At 32.4% G+C, this 16457-nt stretch overlaps 2 protein-coding genes and 1 long non-coding RNA gene across 4 annotated transcripts in view; 1 reads left to right on the forward strand and 2 right to left on the reverse strand.

Annotated features, from left to right (window-relative positions):
• LOC126887358 (zinc finger protein 93-like) overlaps window positions 1–13472 on the reverse strand; it is a 33615-nt gene extending 20143 nt beyond the window's left edge. Inside the window, exon 1 of the mRNA XM_050654816.1 lies at window positions 13010–13472. Coding sequence (XP_050510773.1) covers window positions 13010–13268 — 259 coding nt within the window. The 5' untranslated portion in view covers window positions 13269–13472. The remainder of the gene's footprint in view (window positions 1–13009) is intronic.
• Window positions 1–16457, reverse strand: part of LOC126886330 (zinc finger protein 665-like) — a 368013-nt gene that overhangs the window by 184804 nt on the left and 166752 nt on the right. The window lies entirely within an intron of this gene.
• The window catches only part of LOC126887372 (uncharacterized), a 125033-nt gene continuing 122081 nt past the window's right edge, over window positions 13506–16457 (forward strand). For both annotated transcript variants that reach the window (XR_007699032.1, XR_007699031.1), the window contains exon 1: window positions 13506–13920. This is a non-coding gene — a long non-coding RNA (uncharacterized LOC126887372). The remainder of the gene's footprint in view (window positions 13921–16457) is intronic.

Below are 16457 nucleotides of genomic sequence, written 5' to 3' on the forward strand. Positions count from 1 at the left end.
ATTTTTAAAAATTCTGCGGTATGCCCATGGATATAGTCAGCCACATATTTTGAGAACTATCGTTTCTAGGAATACTTCAGGCACCCATAAAACGTAACAGATTCGTATTTTAGCCTTTTCTCAACCGCCGAGAGATAATCATATGACAGTGTGGTTTAAATTTATAGAAAAAGATGGACGTCCGTTTTGCGTAAGCAATTTTTGATAGTCTTCTAGTAACTATATTTGAATATTAAAAAAAATTAAGTTTATTATACCTACGGTGACCATATATACTTATTTAAGTAGGACAGTACTTATTTTTAAATATTGTCCTAATGTACTTTAAAACCTTTCCAAGGACACGCAAATGTACTTATTTTTTCTAAAAAATGAATATTTTTATATTTTACTATGTACTTTTAAACAAATTTCTTTGTATACTGTTTCAGGTATTGCAGCTTTTGTGTCTTGATGGTTTCCAATATTTCCATTCTTTTGTTGACTCTTCTCATGACTTCGTTGTTTGTGACAGGCTCGGTTCATGCTATCTTCAGGTACCTTCACCCACAGTTCAAATGCTTCCAACATTTTAGTAGTCGACGTGTTAATTGACCATGCTTCCATCATGTAAAGCAGAGTCGAGAAAACATAACACCTTGCCAGCCTAACTCTCAAGTCTTAATTATTTCAGTTCTCTTACACAAACTACCTTTCTTATTTTATTGAAGTTTGTTCTTGTCCTCTCTATTCGAACTTTGATTTCTTTGGAGTAATCGTTTGTGTGATTAATTATTGTGCCAAGATAGTTGTAGTTTTCAACTTGTTCTAAAGTTTTACCTTTAATTGTCAGGCTTTTATCATTATTTTGGGTTTTTGATATCCTCATAAAATGTTTAGTTTTCTTGATGTTTACTGATAATTCATGTTCTTCTCCATACTCAACTATCTTGTGTTTTGGAGGTCTTGGAGGTTGTCCGCTATTATGATAGTATCGTCTGCATACCTATCTAATGTTGTTAATTGGCGTTCCATTTACCTTTATTCCTGCTGTTCCTCCCTGAAAAGCTTTTTTCATAATTTCTTCAGAGTATGCACTGAATAGTAGTAGTAACAATACACGCCCCTATCGCACTCCTCTTTTAATTTCGAACTCTTCTGATGTGTGTTCGTTAATGCGTATGTGTGCCTGCTGTTTATAATATAGATTTGTTATAATTCAAAGGTCATTGTATTGTAATTGTTTTGCTTTGAGGACGTCCATTAGCTCTTTGTGGCGGACTTTATCGAAAGCCTTGTTGTAATCTATGAAACAGACGTACATATCCTGGTTCACATCCAAGCATCTCTGGATTAGTATGTTGAATGCAAACAGAGCTTCACGGGTACCTACGCCTCTACGGAATCCAAAGTGGGTTTCTTCAATATCCATATCAAGTGTTTGGTAAATGCGTTTATGAATGATCTTTAAAAACATTTTAAGTGTATGAGACATCAGGCTTATGGTGCGGTGGTCGTGCACAAAACTTCACTGCACAAGTGAAATATTTTTACATAAAATGTGTAACCTACCTAGACAACTGGAGTACAAATTTTCATGAATTTAAACTATTCAAAAGGATAGATCTAAGAAGTGAAATAACATGGAACGATGTTTGTTATTCTCTCGAAACTTTTAAATTGTATATCAAGGCAACCATGTTAAATGAAGATCAACTCTTTGACGAACTGGCAATTTTGAAAGACGTGGCTACAAGTGAAAAAATTGCTGAGTGGAACAGAGAAGAAAAAAATAGTCAGGATCGATAACTTGAAGTTTTTAAATGTGTAGATCAATTGAAACTGAAAAACTTACAAATATTATGCGAATTTATGTTTTGTCTTCCGGGTACTGGTCCGGCTATCGAGCGTTTATTTTCTGTAATAATTATTGGACGTCGGAAAAGTCTCAAATGTCCATATCCACTCTCAAGGCAGCGATGCTGGTGTACGCAAATTTTGATAAGACTTGTATGAAATGTTTCATTTACTTTAGTCGAAGCCGGACCTTCTTAAATTAATTTTAAGTTCAGAAAAATATGAATGATGCAAAAAACCGGAAGAAGATGAGGCTATTCCAGGTCCCTCATCTAAAAACTCATAATTACAGGCTTGCAACTTTTTCAAAGTTAATATAATTGTTTAGTTTAATTGATATAATTTTTTATGTTTAGCTACATAGTTGAAAAAGTTATATTTGTCCAATAACAAGATACATTTTGCGTTTTTAATACATTTTTGTTTTTTGTACTTTTTTTTCTTTAAAAAGATATGGTCACCGTAATTATACCCCAACTTATTATAAATTGTTGTATTTTATCAAAAATTAAATGTAGCGAATTCGGTAGGAATAGTCAAAATACGCCGTTACCATATGGTTGCGGTGGGCGCTTACGGAGTCATAATCTTATTTTTTTTTTCAGTCGTGGAATTTTGTTAGCAGAAGCGATAGTGTTACTGGTGCGATGGAAAGATAACTCTGTTGTTACAAGAGCATCTACGAGTTGTGGTGGTTCAGCATTGGGCAAGGTAAAAAGATTTTCTCATGAAGAAAAAGGCCACATTCAAGTAAGTCGACCTCACTATATTGCTGAATACAACAAAATATGGTGGGTACCGACTGGATGGATCAAGGTGTTTCAACCTACCGAGTAGCAATTTGCAGTAAAAAATGGTACTGGCAAATTGTAACGTGGTTGTTGGATGTTACAGTCCATAATTCATGGCATTTATATAAAAAAAATATATCCTTGCTATCGTTTAGGAGAGAATTGGCCAAGTTCTTCTCGCAAGATATTGATGTCGTCCCTTATATACAGGAAGACCTAGTCTACATAGACAGAACTTGCCAAATCTTCGCTTTGATCGCTTCGACCATTTGTTACATCAAGCAGTAGAAGGCGATGTGCTGGAGACAGATGTACAACATCTGGACGAACAATGTGTAAAAAATGCAACGTTGGTTTGTGTGTTAATTGTTTTATAGGGTACCACACCAGACAATGAAAATATTCTCAAATAAATATTTAAAAAAAATTAAAAACTTTGGTTTCAACGATCCTCAAAAATTCCTTAAGCGCCCAGCGTTACCATATGGTAACACCATATAATTTTTTTAAAAAAAGACAAGAAACCGAAAAACTTGTTTTTTGGATTAAATTATTAACATTTTCATCAAATTAACCCTAAAAGTAAAAATCTTTAAATAAAAAAAAACTTGGGCGTTAATGGGTTAACTTCGTCGTTTCTCCTGATTCTCCATGTGCCGTCTTCCTCTTGCACCGGGCCATATACTTTTCTCAGTATCTTTCTCTAGAATGTCCTGAGTCGGGCTCATAGGGCAGTCAATGAGGGTATGTGGCTCCGAATTCCATCCTACTATATCGATTTACTTGATATTTTCACAGTAAGTAGTAAGTAGGGAATAGCCAAAGAAACAAAGTCTCCCCTATGCCGATGTGTGCTTTTGTTTTGGGGTCGGTTTCCACCCCTTTTCTGGGGGGTGGAAAATTTTTTGGTTAAATAACTACGGAAGTTGCTAGAGAAACTAATTCTAAGCAAGAACTGTTCTATAATTTTTTTTTCGAAAACTCAATACTTTTTGAGTTATTCGTGGTTGAAAATTGGCCATTTTCATTGAAACATAACACCTTTTCAAACGGTTTTTTGCAAATACCTTAAAAACTATGCATCTAACTAAAAAAAAAACTATATTATAAAATATTTTTGAAGCTTATAAAATAACAAAGAAATTCTTTCCTTTATGAATCTTCTAGTTATAACACAAAAAGAGATATAGTAAGTGAAAAGAGTTTGTTTTCTTGGCGCATACTCAAATCAGTGTATTTAACTTGAAATAACAGAGAAACGGTCGATTTTAGGTGTATAATGCTACCAATAACTTTTGTTGTGCTTAAGACCTTTAAAATAAGCAATATAAAATGTCGATTACATTCAAACTAAGCGAGATAAACTACTAAAAATTGATGACTAACGTATTTTAAGAAAAAAATGAGAAGTATATTTAACGCCTCATCCACAAGAAGTTAAGTGCATCGTTTTCCTTCTACAATACATTTAACTATGTTATTTTTATGTTTAAAAAATTGAGCGGGTTTAAAATGAATGGTTAAAAAAAATAAGATCAAATTATTGAGCGCATTTTTAAATTTTCTTAAAAATCTTCCTTTTTCTGCATGTAACTCGAAAATGATAAGAGATGCAAAAAAAAGATGCCATACAAAAATGTAGCTTTCTTTTAGATAAACATTTTGATTTCATTTTTCATAACTCAATCACTTATCATTTTCAAGTTACATGGAGAAAAAGGAAGATTTTAAACGCCCGCTCAACTTTTGAACATAAAAATAACACTATAGTAAAATGTATTGTAGAAGGATAACGATGCATTTATATCCTTGTGGATGAGGGGTTAAATATACTTCTCATTTTTTTCTTAAAATTCGTTAGTCATCAATTTTTTGTAGCATATCTCGCTTAATTTGAATGTAATCGACATTTAATATTGCTTATTTGAAAAAACTTTTCAAATGTTGGTAGCATTATACACCTAAAATCGACCGTTTCTTTGTTATTTCAAGTTGAATACAATGATTTGAGCATGCACCAAAAAAACAAACTCTTTTACCTACCATATCTCTTTTTGTGTTATAACTAGAAGATTTATGAAGGAACGAATCTCTTTGTTTCTTTATAAGCTACAAAAATGTTTTATAGAGTTTTTTTAGTTAGACGCATTGTTTTTAAGGTATTCGCAAAAAACCGTTTGAAAAGGTGTTATGTTTCAATGAGAATGGCCAATTTTCAACCACGAATAACTCAAAAAGTATCGAGTTTTCGAAAAAAATTTAGAACAGTTTTTGCTTAGAACTAGGTTCTCTAGCACCCTCCGTAGTTATTTTTCCACCCCGAGAAGGGGTGGGAACCGCCCCCAAGACAAAAGCTCACGTCGGCATAGGGTAGACTTTGAATAAGGAGATAAGTTGAGATAATTCCTAAAATTTCATTAAAATCCAAGCAGTAGGGTAGAATTCGGAGGTAATACCCTGTTCTTGCTCTAATTGACTGGCGTATCATATACATACATACATATCCACAAACATTTCCCCTTGTTGTTCTGAAGCTGTTTCCTTGTGGCATTTTTATGATTAACTATTTATATGGGAAATAAGCCACAATTAACTTGAAAAAATAATTTTATTAACGTTGCGACGCCCAAATCGGGTGTCGTCAAAATATAAATATTTTTTAAATAAAAATGAAGTCATATTTCTGAGCTCGGTAACTTTTGAATGGTATAACCGATATTCAATATCAGACATACATGCGTTAGAAAGGTAATGATCAGTACTATCAGAAGCCGCAAAGGTCGGACTTAAATTTTTGGGATTTTGACCCGTAAAATCGCCGTAAAATCCAAAATGGACCCTTGGACCAAAATGGAGAATTGACATATGGATGGGCGAGTCTTCCTAATCTTTAAGATGGGATTTGGCCCAATTTTCAATTCAGTCAGATTTAGAGAATCGATAATTTCGTGTATATATTGTTATGCTCTGCCTTTTCTATTTATTTAGATTAATTGGCAAATTCTTAATTTGATTGATTATCCAATTATTTTATTTATTGCCTATGTAAAGACATAACTAAATTCCAATTAAATTTTCCAATCAATTTTATTATCAGGGCTAATTTTGTATTTTATACTATAACTGTAATCTGTGGCTTCTAGTATTTCTAATTGCTTACTTCTTCCAGGGTAGAAACAGGGAAATTGACAACACTCAAATTTATATAAATGTAATCTATTGTTTTTATCAAATGCCGTGTACATATGATTCAAAAATATTAAAATTTAACTTTGTTGCAACAATCTCTAACTTAATAAATTAAAACTCTAACTCTGATATCTCCTTGTTTTGACAAAATTATTTATTTAATTAATTTCTTATTTACTCATACTAAATTGAATGAATTTTACTTTTCTTCTTTTGAATTGATTTCTCCAATTTGAAATGACTAACTGCGTTACAAAAAAATTGTTCAATAAACAAGTAAACACATATGGTCTTGATATAAATAACTTTTCTCCATTCAGACAAATGATTTGACTAACCTTTTATTCTTCACTCCCTCGTTTTCTGGATGGCGCTGTCCTTGATTCTCTCAACACGTACTCTCTGGTTGTTGCGAAAAAGTCCCCCTCGTCAAAACTGCTTCCAAGGAAAACACACAGGACTTGCTCGAATATCTTGTGCACAAACGGATAATAATCAGCTACTCGTTCTAGACAAAACAAAGGAATCTCCCTCGGACCAGGAAAATTAACTCTTCAACCGGTCGACGATTTGGTTTCAACTTGACTCTGCTCGCAAAGGCTGATCACACCACTCTACACTGATTATACACTTTTAAAACTCGACTGCCTTCTTCAGATGTCAATTACACAGTGATCTTATTTTTCTCTCAAATCCATACTCTCGCATTCATTATCCCTTCTCCCGATATTTTTCGTCCACTAAACAACAACCTCTCTCAAACCATTTATTTCTTAAGAAACCCAATATTCTTCCACATAACTTTTCCAATTTTGACAAATTTCAAGGAAAATCATAATTAGTTATTTTCTACTTTCTACTTTTACAACTAAAAATAATACAGTTTGTATACCACATTAAAATACCTTCCCGGAAGGATCTTAAAAACGTTATTGTCCCGTCAACGCTCTCTCCACTTTCTAATCACCGAAATGTTTTGTTAATGCCCCGTCCATTTCGTCGAATAATTATCACTAATCGTTTTAATTTTTCCGACACTTGTTTAATAGCAAAATTAAATTCTAAACAAATTTGGTCATATACAGGGTGATGAAAAACTATCATTTCATGGTCGTTGATATAAATTTAATTTTTTTGAATTTCCTTAAAAAAAACAATTCCACAACAATATATAGTGTCGCATGTAAGGGTATTGTGCGCCATTGACGAGAAATGCCGTTCTCTGGTAATTTTATTTCAATTTATGCATATAATATACCTACAAAAATGTAAAAGCACCTAAATTATTTAATTTTGAAGTTTGAACTCTTGACAAAACCGCATCCATAGAAAAAGTACAGTGTTACAACACATGAGAAACTGACATATTTCTCCCTCGCTTGATTTGCGGCACTGGCCTCGTACCTCGGTTCGTGCCAACAATAAACTTCTGCGCTCGTGAGAAATATTGTCTTTTTCTCACTTGTACAATATACTATTTGGCAATATTTATAATTCGTATTTTATTTAATTTTACTTAATTTATTATGCAATATTGTGCGATGTAAAATAAAACAAAGTATAGAAACACATAGTTATCCACTGTATAACATGCCACTAGTACAGTGCCTTTTTATCCATTGGGCGCTTGGGGGCCCGGGCCCCGGAGGGTCCCTTCCTTTTATTAATAACAAATTAAAGTCCGCTAAATAATCGAGGGCCACATTTTTTAAAAAGAGAAAACGACTATGAAATACCTGCGATTTCGATATGGTCTGATTTAAAACTGATAAATAAGAACTGTGACAACTTTTAAACCAAAGAGCCTTTCCTTAGAAAATTGTAAAAAAAAATGTATGAAGCTGGAGACAAAGCTTATTATAAAAAAATGAAATGAAAGCAACTCTTACAGAGTAAAGCCTAATGGAGGCAAAGAGAAGTGTTAAAGCTGTTTATTGTTACACGTGCAAATTATTTTCAATTGAAAAAAATAGTTTAACTGATTTTGGATATATTTTACCCACTGGAAGTATTTGAATAGTTTACTCAAATCTCACGAAGAAAGTAAATTTCATCTCAACTCTATGGTTACATTAATAACAAGATCACCAGTTGGAGTTAGATGGATCATCAGTTAAATTGAAGTTATACACGCTGAATTGAAAGAGCACGTAGAAAGCGAAGCTGACTATGGAGAAAGGTCCTAAGAAGAGTTGTTGTCACCATTAAATTACTTGCTTCTCAAGGACTAGCTTTTCGTTGATCCCATGAGAATTTAACGAGTTGTCATAAGGGAAATTACTTAAGTTGTCTTGTATACTTTGCTTTTGACAACTTCTTAGCTCAGCATTTACAGCGAAATGTGAATAAAGAAAAAGGTTCAGTTAGCTATCTGTCTGACCAAACTTGCAATGAATTCCTGGAAGCGATAAAAACACAAGCAGCCTGTAAATGCTTTACTTAACCTTCGGAGTACGGAGATTATTTGACTTACTTAGATTACGATGATGGGTCAAGCGTGACCCATTCTCATTTTATTTATAAGGATGTTTTAAATAGTCAGTAATATTAAACAGTATCTTTAATTCAACAAAAAACAAACAAACATAACAATTATAATTCTAAATTATTGTATTTAAATTTTTTAAGATGGTTCCCCATGGGCATATACTAGTTCGCTCCGGCGGCCAGATTTTAATACCTTACAGAAAACGGGCATAGGTAAATTCCTATGCCCGTTAAATTAAATTTTAAATTAAATAAAACAGAGATGGCTACGATTTACGTGTACCTACAAACATATTGAAAATATTCTTCGAAATCCGAAGACCGGGTTAGGACTGACCCGGCATCATAGATGTTACGTAGAGGAAAAACTGTAATTTGGATGTTCACGAATTATATACGAAAAAATAGATTGAAACAAATAAGGAGAACTTATGATCAATCGGATTTGTAAAAAGATTATTTTATAAAATATTAAGAAATAAGTGAATTTCGGGTCACGCTTGACCCAGTCTTCGTACTCTGAAGGTTAAAAACTACGGATCCATCAAACATATTTTTCCAGTTAACCCATTAACCACCAAGCAAAGAAATACTGCAATAATATGTAATAAATTTGATTAACTAGAGTAAAATAAACTTAAACAACATTCGTAAAAAAATTGTTTTACACTTTGATAATGGCAGGTGTCACAACAACAAAATGGTTCGTTTTCGAACCTTTGGCTGAATTGAGATATAAAAATTGAAATACACAATTTTATTTTTTGTGAAAAGTCTCAAAACATTTAGAGTGTAAATGGACCAGGAAGTTTTGATAAACAAAAATAGTATGGTTAGAACATACAAAAATAGTATGGTTAGAACAATTGCGCTCCGCGCTCCCTGGAACTGCTCCAATCGATACGGTATGCGCTCCCTTACATGTAAACCGCCACAGATTGGAGCGCCGAGGCAGAGTGCGCACAATTGCACAGTCCGGGGGCGCCAAACATGTCCACTATGTGGAGCAGTTGCAGGAGCTCGGAGCGCAAGCATAGTGGATATGTGTTTATACACATAATAAAAAAATATCTCAACAAATTACTGGCTGTGCATCACCTTGAACTTATTCCTGATCAGACAGGATTATATGTCGACTTCCGCCAATGGTTCATTATCGAACCATTATTTTCAAACACGAGATTTGATGACTCAGACAATTTTTTCTGTCTTTTTATAACAATTGGTGTACAAATAGGTTAAAACATAATGTTTTAATTTATTTGACCACAAAAGTGTTATGCCAATAAAATTACTACAGTAAAAATAAAGTTGTGTCGAAGGATTGAAAATGTCGGACATTTAGAAAATATCTTTGTGATGAAAGCATGAGTTCGGAAATTAAACAAAATTAAATTTAGTTACACTTACATCTTCTGGTTGCTTAAAAAATACAAAGACTAAAAAAAATTAATGAATTGTCAAAAAAAAATCTACAAAAAATGGTGCGTTTTCGTACCTTTGGCGCTAAATGGGTTAAGCAATAATAGAGACAAAAAATCAGCAGTTAGAAGTGAAGCCAAGGCACTGCATAATAAAATGGATACCTTTGAGACAGGTTAATTTGGATACTCTATTGATACTCATTTGGGTAAGCATTTATAAACGAGTGAATGCAACAAGCAAAATGTTAGAAACTGTGGACTTGAATGTATCAATTGGAGTAGAATTAATGACATTTGAGCTTTGTTGGAGACATAAGAAATAAATTAAGCGATATTGAACTAGAAGCCAAAAATATTTTTTTGTGAAGGTAATAATCTCAAACCTAATATTCTAAAGAATTGGCCTTCAAAAAACAAAGAAAAAAACATTTTTCGATGAAGCAGTTGAAAGTGAAACAATTTTTAAGGGGCAAGAGATATTCAGAATTGAAGTACCTATTTAATGTTATATGCCACAATATTTCTCAAGATCTTTTAAAGAGAATATAATGCGATAAGGCTACAAAGATGTTACGTCAGCTGTTAGGATGTTTTTTTACGCTAAATAAAGAAGAAATTGAGAGAAAAAAGATGTTGATGAAAGCAAAGAGTAGTATGAAATTATTCATTTTATAACGTTATGCCAAAATTTGAATAAACATTTGAAAATTTGGTGTCATACAGGATGTAAAGGCAACTTTTGCCAATTTTTAACTTTACTACAAGTTTATTTGACGATACCAATTTCTAATGTGTCAAGCGATCGGTCTTTTTTGGCTTTAAAAAGAATAAAGATACATATATTGAAGGTCAAAGGGCCAAGAACACCTAGACGCATTATCACTATCATATTATAAAAAATGAAGAAGTGGAGCAACTGAATTTTGATAGTATTGATATGGCAGTTTGCTAATGCCTAGTCAAGAAAAAAAGTGAGCTAATTTTTGTCTTATATATTTTTTAGAATATGTTTTTTTGTTTGTCATGTGTTGTTCTGTGGAACTTTCTGTTTTTTTTTTATATTTTTAATGTATCTTTTGGAATATTTTTACAAAAAATAGTTGAAAGACTGATAAGTTTGTACACACTTGAATGAATAGAGGAAATAAAAATTTAGTATATCAAAGTGTGTAAATAATTTATTTCTTTAGCTGAGCGCTTTCGACATAAACGTCATCATCGGAGCTAATGCTAAAATAAAAAAAGAGGTCTTGTAAGAAAAAGAAGTACAAAACTCTTTTTTTACTTACGTCAATTGTTAAAAAAGTACCCGTACAAAATTAAGGTGTTAAAATTTGCATCTTGTGAAAATAAATTTTGGTTGGATATGCTATGTCCTCAGTACAACCCCAAACAGCAAAAACAGAAAAACGGCCACATTACATGTTACACAAACACAAAAGAATTTTTTCATGGTATAGGTATCACCCATCCATTGTTGGTCTAGTAGAAACAGCTGAATGACAAAGTCGGATATTTAAATCTGCTTTTATCTGTTCTGCGTTGACGTATGACATCTGACATTAAATTCTGAATATTTTTAACATTTTTGAAAGAAAAATTAAAAATTTTTAAAAAATTTTAAGGAAATGTACCTTAGATGTTTGTACTAATCAACTAATAAATTAATTGATAACATGATTGATTTTAAGACTAATTGGCCCAACATACATACACACCTTGTCAGATAAAAAATAAAAACAGGAAGTAATGAGGAAGATCAGTTTTTAATGGTGAATTCTCAAATTCAATATTCTAGGAGATATTTTTTACGTTTGCTATTTTTCTCGTTTGTTTTAATTTTTTTTTAATTTTTAAAAATGTATGGGTTTTATAATAAACGTTTATAGTTAATGCATGTGTTTTTTTGTTAAAAAAATTGACATTGAATAGCAATGAAGGGGGTCCCTAATTCACTAGTGGCCAGTGCCCAAAGTTAGGTTAAACTGGCACTGCACTAGTATTAAAATCGCCTTCTTGTGAAGTACATAATAATTTTTAGATATTATATTATATTGGGTTAATATATTGTTGCATATCGAAAAAAGTAGATGCTATGGAATTTTTTTATTAACGCTTATTAAAATTTAATTCCAGAATAAAGAAATATAGTAGGTAATTATTATAGGCATTGAATTTGTGGTACCTACTGTTAAACACGTTCTGTAAAATGTGTTATTTTAAGATTAATATCAAAACAACGAGGAATTTATAAGATAAATACCGGAACAAGAGATTAACGGTAAACTAAAAGTACCTGCTGCTTTTAAGGGACACTAAATAAATAGACCCGAATACCCGAAGAATCCAAAGATCTTTCAAGCTTAGATAAAGAGTGGGGGAACCGTATTTACATTAAGTATGTTGGGGAGGCATTGAAAAGGGAAGAAACCTTTTATGTTCGATTTGTTTCGACTACCACATAATCATCATGCTCAACTATAGATGGCTATAGTGTTTTGAGAGGAGAAAAGTCGGCACGGTTTTCTTGTACAGCATTGGTTATCTATCCGTATATTCAATCAACGGTCAAACGTGAGGCCACATACACTGGTATCTACGCAGAAACAACATCAGTAGACTCATGTGGTTTTAGAAGAAACAACATTAGTAGAAGACTCATGTGGTTTTAAAGTGGAATAGGTATTTAATATAAGCTGCAGTTCATTACAGTAAGTCGAGATTGATATTGTTTCTACTTGGAATGGTGCATTGGTATATAAAAAAACTGATTTTCGAACAAATGTCAATATTGTCAAAAATTGACTCATGTCAAGAATCTGAGACGAAGATGACCCCAAATTCAATATCTTGGACAATTCAATATCTCTTCCTTGGACCCAAGAACCTTTTTCTTTAAGAAAAACAAAAGGCACATGAATATAAGACTAAGAGTATTGATCACAAATTAGTTGTAATATGTTCCTTTCACACAGTAAGAATTTGGAACATACGAAGGTTAGAATGCACGATGACATTCTAATAGTGGCTTGAGCAATCCTATGGTACCTTTCTCATTACACCGTCGTTGGAACATTCGGTGTAATGTGAAACCATTGTATTGTGCCACCATTGGAGTGTCATTGTGCCTTTCAACTATCACACATTAGTGTTCCAACTTACACTAAGAGAAACAAGTTTTAGGATTAATCTATAGAGAAAAACCCAAAATCTTATTCAGTAGTTTAGCCAAATATCTCATTCATGACATAACATATTTAAAAATGAAGATGAGTTTCATACCAATGCTACACTCCTCCAGTTCTTTTTTTATTTCAACTTTAATTTCATTAGAGACATTTTCTAATACATTGTTTTCTATTTTAATATCATCTGAATCTGAACAATACTCATCTAATACAGATTCCTGTCCATAACTGCTTTCATCTAGTTCAGATTTGACTTCTATACTGTCATATTTCTGTAGAGAATCTCCTTCATCTATAATAGCTCTTAATACTTCTTGATTTCTAGAGTCCTTAATATTTTCATTGCATTCCATATTAAATAACTTTAGTATTAACTAAAATAGAGTCCACTGGTCCACTGAGAAAAATTGAAAATGAAAAATAAACTTTTATAATGATCTTGAAGTCTTGATCTTTCTTCATTTAACCAAAGCAGGTTGCCACGTTGCCATATGATGAAATTTCTGGATTTCCCTAGCAAAGACCCATAGAGAAATAAAAAAAATTCTCTTTTTATTTCTCTATGGCAAAGACAAAGACGGAAGACCACAAACCATACATACTCATAGACGTTTCACGTAAATTGTCAAGGTCAAGACAGCAAATTAGTTACCATTCCAATCCAGAGATGTCGCTGTCAGTCAATTCTCTTGTCATATTTAAAACTGACAGTTGACAATTAAATTAATTTGTTATTTACTTTTTATTTTACAGTTTGTGGCTTAAATATTTTATTATAGTGGTGTTACGTTTTTAATTAGATTTAATCACAATTTTAATCAATTGTATTAACCTCCTCTCCGTTTTTGTGAGTAGAATTTTTAGTTTACATTGATCATTCCGTGTTGTGTTTCTCCACATTTAAAAAAGAATATAATAGATCCTGAAACAGTTTATTCTAATAGACAAGTGTGTCATCAACATTTTGGGCCTATATATTTTTGGAAGTTTGTAAAAGAATATAAGGTATTTATCTAAACAATCATCCTACAAGATTCTTTCAAAAATTTTCATTCAACTCAATTACACATCAGTGCACCCAAGTAGCAATTTTTCGACGCATTGGTTGTCAGTTCAAACAAATGCACTGTATATAACGTTGCCCGAGAGCATTTTCAGTTGTTTCGGCCAATGACCCCTAACCCGACTGACATTACGATGTTACAACGTTAAGTAATATCTTTAGTTATATGGGCAACTAAGTTATTACTATTGTGACAACTACATATCACAGTCAAGTTTTTTCAACAATCGCAACTACTTAAAAACGTTATAATGCTAAACTAATTTACGCCCATGGGTTTTCTGGCCGACTAGGTAGTTGTCTCTCACGACCACAGAGCCTTTACGTATAGTTCTATAGATATGTGACACGTTTACGGCAACTTCAGGAGCAAAAAAAGAATTAACCTTACTTTTTTCTTATTATTTTATATTTTATTTTGCTGGAAATTTTCGATTTATTTAACAACCTGTTTATTTGTTTTTTATTAGCTGTTTTCTCCATTGTCCATTGTTTTATCAGTAGATTTGATAAGCTCTAATCTTTGTATCAGCTTTGCTAGACAGGGTTGCCAGGCCAGTTCTTACTCTTTCAGTACTATATCCGTTGCAAGATAATTTGGCTGAAACTCCGACAAAATATGTACTTTTTGTACATATTTTGTCTGAATTCCATCCGAATTATCTTGCAGCGGATAGTAGTTTTGCTTTCAAAAAATCAATAGAAATCACTAGATTCTTTTTAGGCCCTGTAAATACAGTAAAATCTGTTTTAACGGTTACCTGTCAAAATCGCCCGATTTCATAATCAACTTAAAGTAAACATTAAGTAAAGTTCACTTTAAAGTTGACATTTACCCATATATGAATTGTGATAAAGGTAGAGGTACCAACTTACTTAAAATTTAAAAAACTGATTATGAAACCGAGCGTTACAATCATTTTGAAAATTCTCCAAATCAATTATATGAAGATTTCCTTATTTAGATCTGGTATTTACCAGTTTCATTTCTAGACAAGGCGAAAACGGCGGGTTCGAAGGGAAAAATATTCCCATGAAATTTTTTTGCATAATCACATTCGTGAGACATCCCAGAATAAGGTTCAAGAAGTCGCCCAAGTGAAAAGTGGGCCAATTTTTTTTTAACAATTTTTTTTAATCAAATTGCAAGAATCAATATTTTTGGCCCGAGCAATTTTTTCTTTAATTTTTTGGACCATTCTGGACAAAAAAGGTCTCTAATAATTTTTCTCTAAAGTTGATCGTTTTCGACTTATAAGCAATTTAAAATTGAAAAAAACGAAAAATGGCGATTTTCAAGGCTTAATAACTCGGTTAAAAGTTATTATTATGAAAGTCAATATATGACTAAATCAAAGTTTGAAGCCCCCCCTACAAGATCCTGAAGAAATTTTCGTCATTATTTTATTACTAAGCTGTTATTTTTAAGTAATAATAATAAGCGCCATTCACGTGTGCGGGGCTGTAAATGCTGAGTGTGAGAGAGAAGCTATTCCAGCAGTCCTCGCACTCACATTTACAGCAGCGTCAATACGATACAACCACTCATTGTTATTAATTAAAAATAACAGCTTAGTAGTAAATTAATGAAACAGATTTCTTCGGGATCATGTAACGGTGACTTTAAACTTTGATTTAGTCACTTTCTGACTTTAAAAATAATAATTTTTGACCGACTTATTAGGCCTTAAAAATGGCCATTTTCGCGTTTTTCAAATTTTAACTTGCTTCTAACTCGAAAAAGATCAACTTTAGAGAAAAATTATAAGAGACCTTTTTTGTCCAGAATGGTCCAAAAAATCTAAAAAAAATTAGTCCTGGCCAAAATATTTATTTTTGCAATTTGATTAAAAAAAATTGTTAAAAAAAAATTGGCCCACTTTTCTCGTGGGCGACTTCTTGAACCTTATTCTGGGATGTCTCACGAATGTGATTATGCAAAAATATCTCATGGGAATATTTTCCCAACGAACCCGCCGTTTCCACCTTGTCTATTCTCTCTCCATCTATTATCATCATCTACGTCCTGAATCTTATTTTCGGTAATGACATTGGGAAATTGTAATAAAATGTCTGAAAATTAATTTAGAAATGGGGTGAATACTATTAAAAAGCAAATTTTATTTTAGTGATAACAAAATATTGAAATATACCAAACATCTAATAAAAAACATTGCCTACTAGAATTTTTTAAATAATATCAAAAATATACCAAAACAGTAGATATCTACTAAATGTGGCAACGCTGTTAAGGAGAATGATGCACTTCATTGCACTGGTCACATGACCTCTGTCACCCAATAAGAGAGTGCGTTCTAAAGTGGTTGGGATAGTCGGTTCAGAGCCGTGTTTGGTCGGCGATTGGACTTCTCGGTTGTGTCATCCGTCGATGGTTGGTAATAAGGTATATTTTAAGTAATATTGGTAATGTTGTTTAATGCACCATTTTGGTTTTTTTGGGATGTAAAGAAAATAAAAA

Source organism: Diabrotica virgifera, chromosome 6 (assembly GCF_917563875.1).
Source record: "Diabrotica virgifera virgifera chromosome 6, PGI_DIABVI_V3a".
NCBI lineage: Eukaryota > Metazoa > Arthropoda > Insecta > Coleoptera > Chrysomelidae > Diabrotica > Diabrotica virgifera.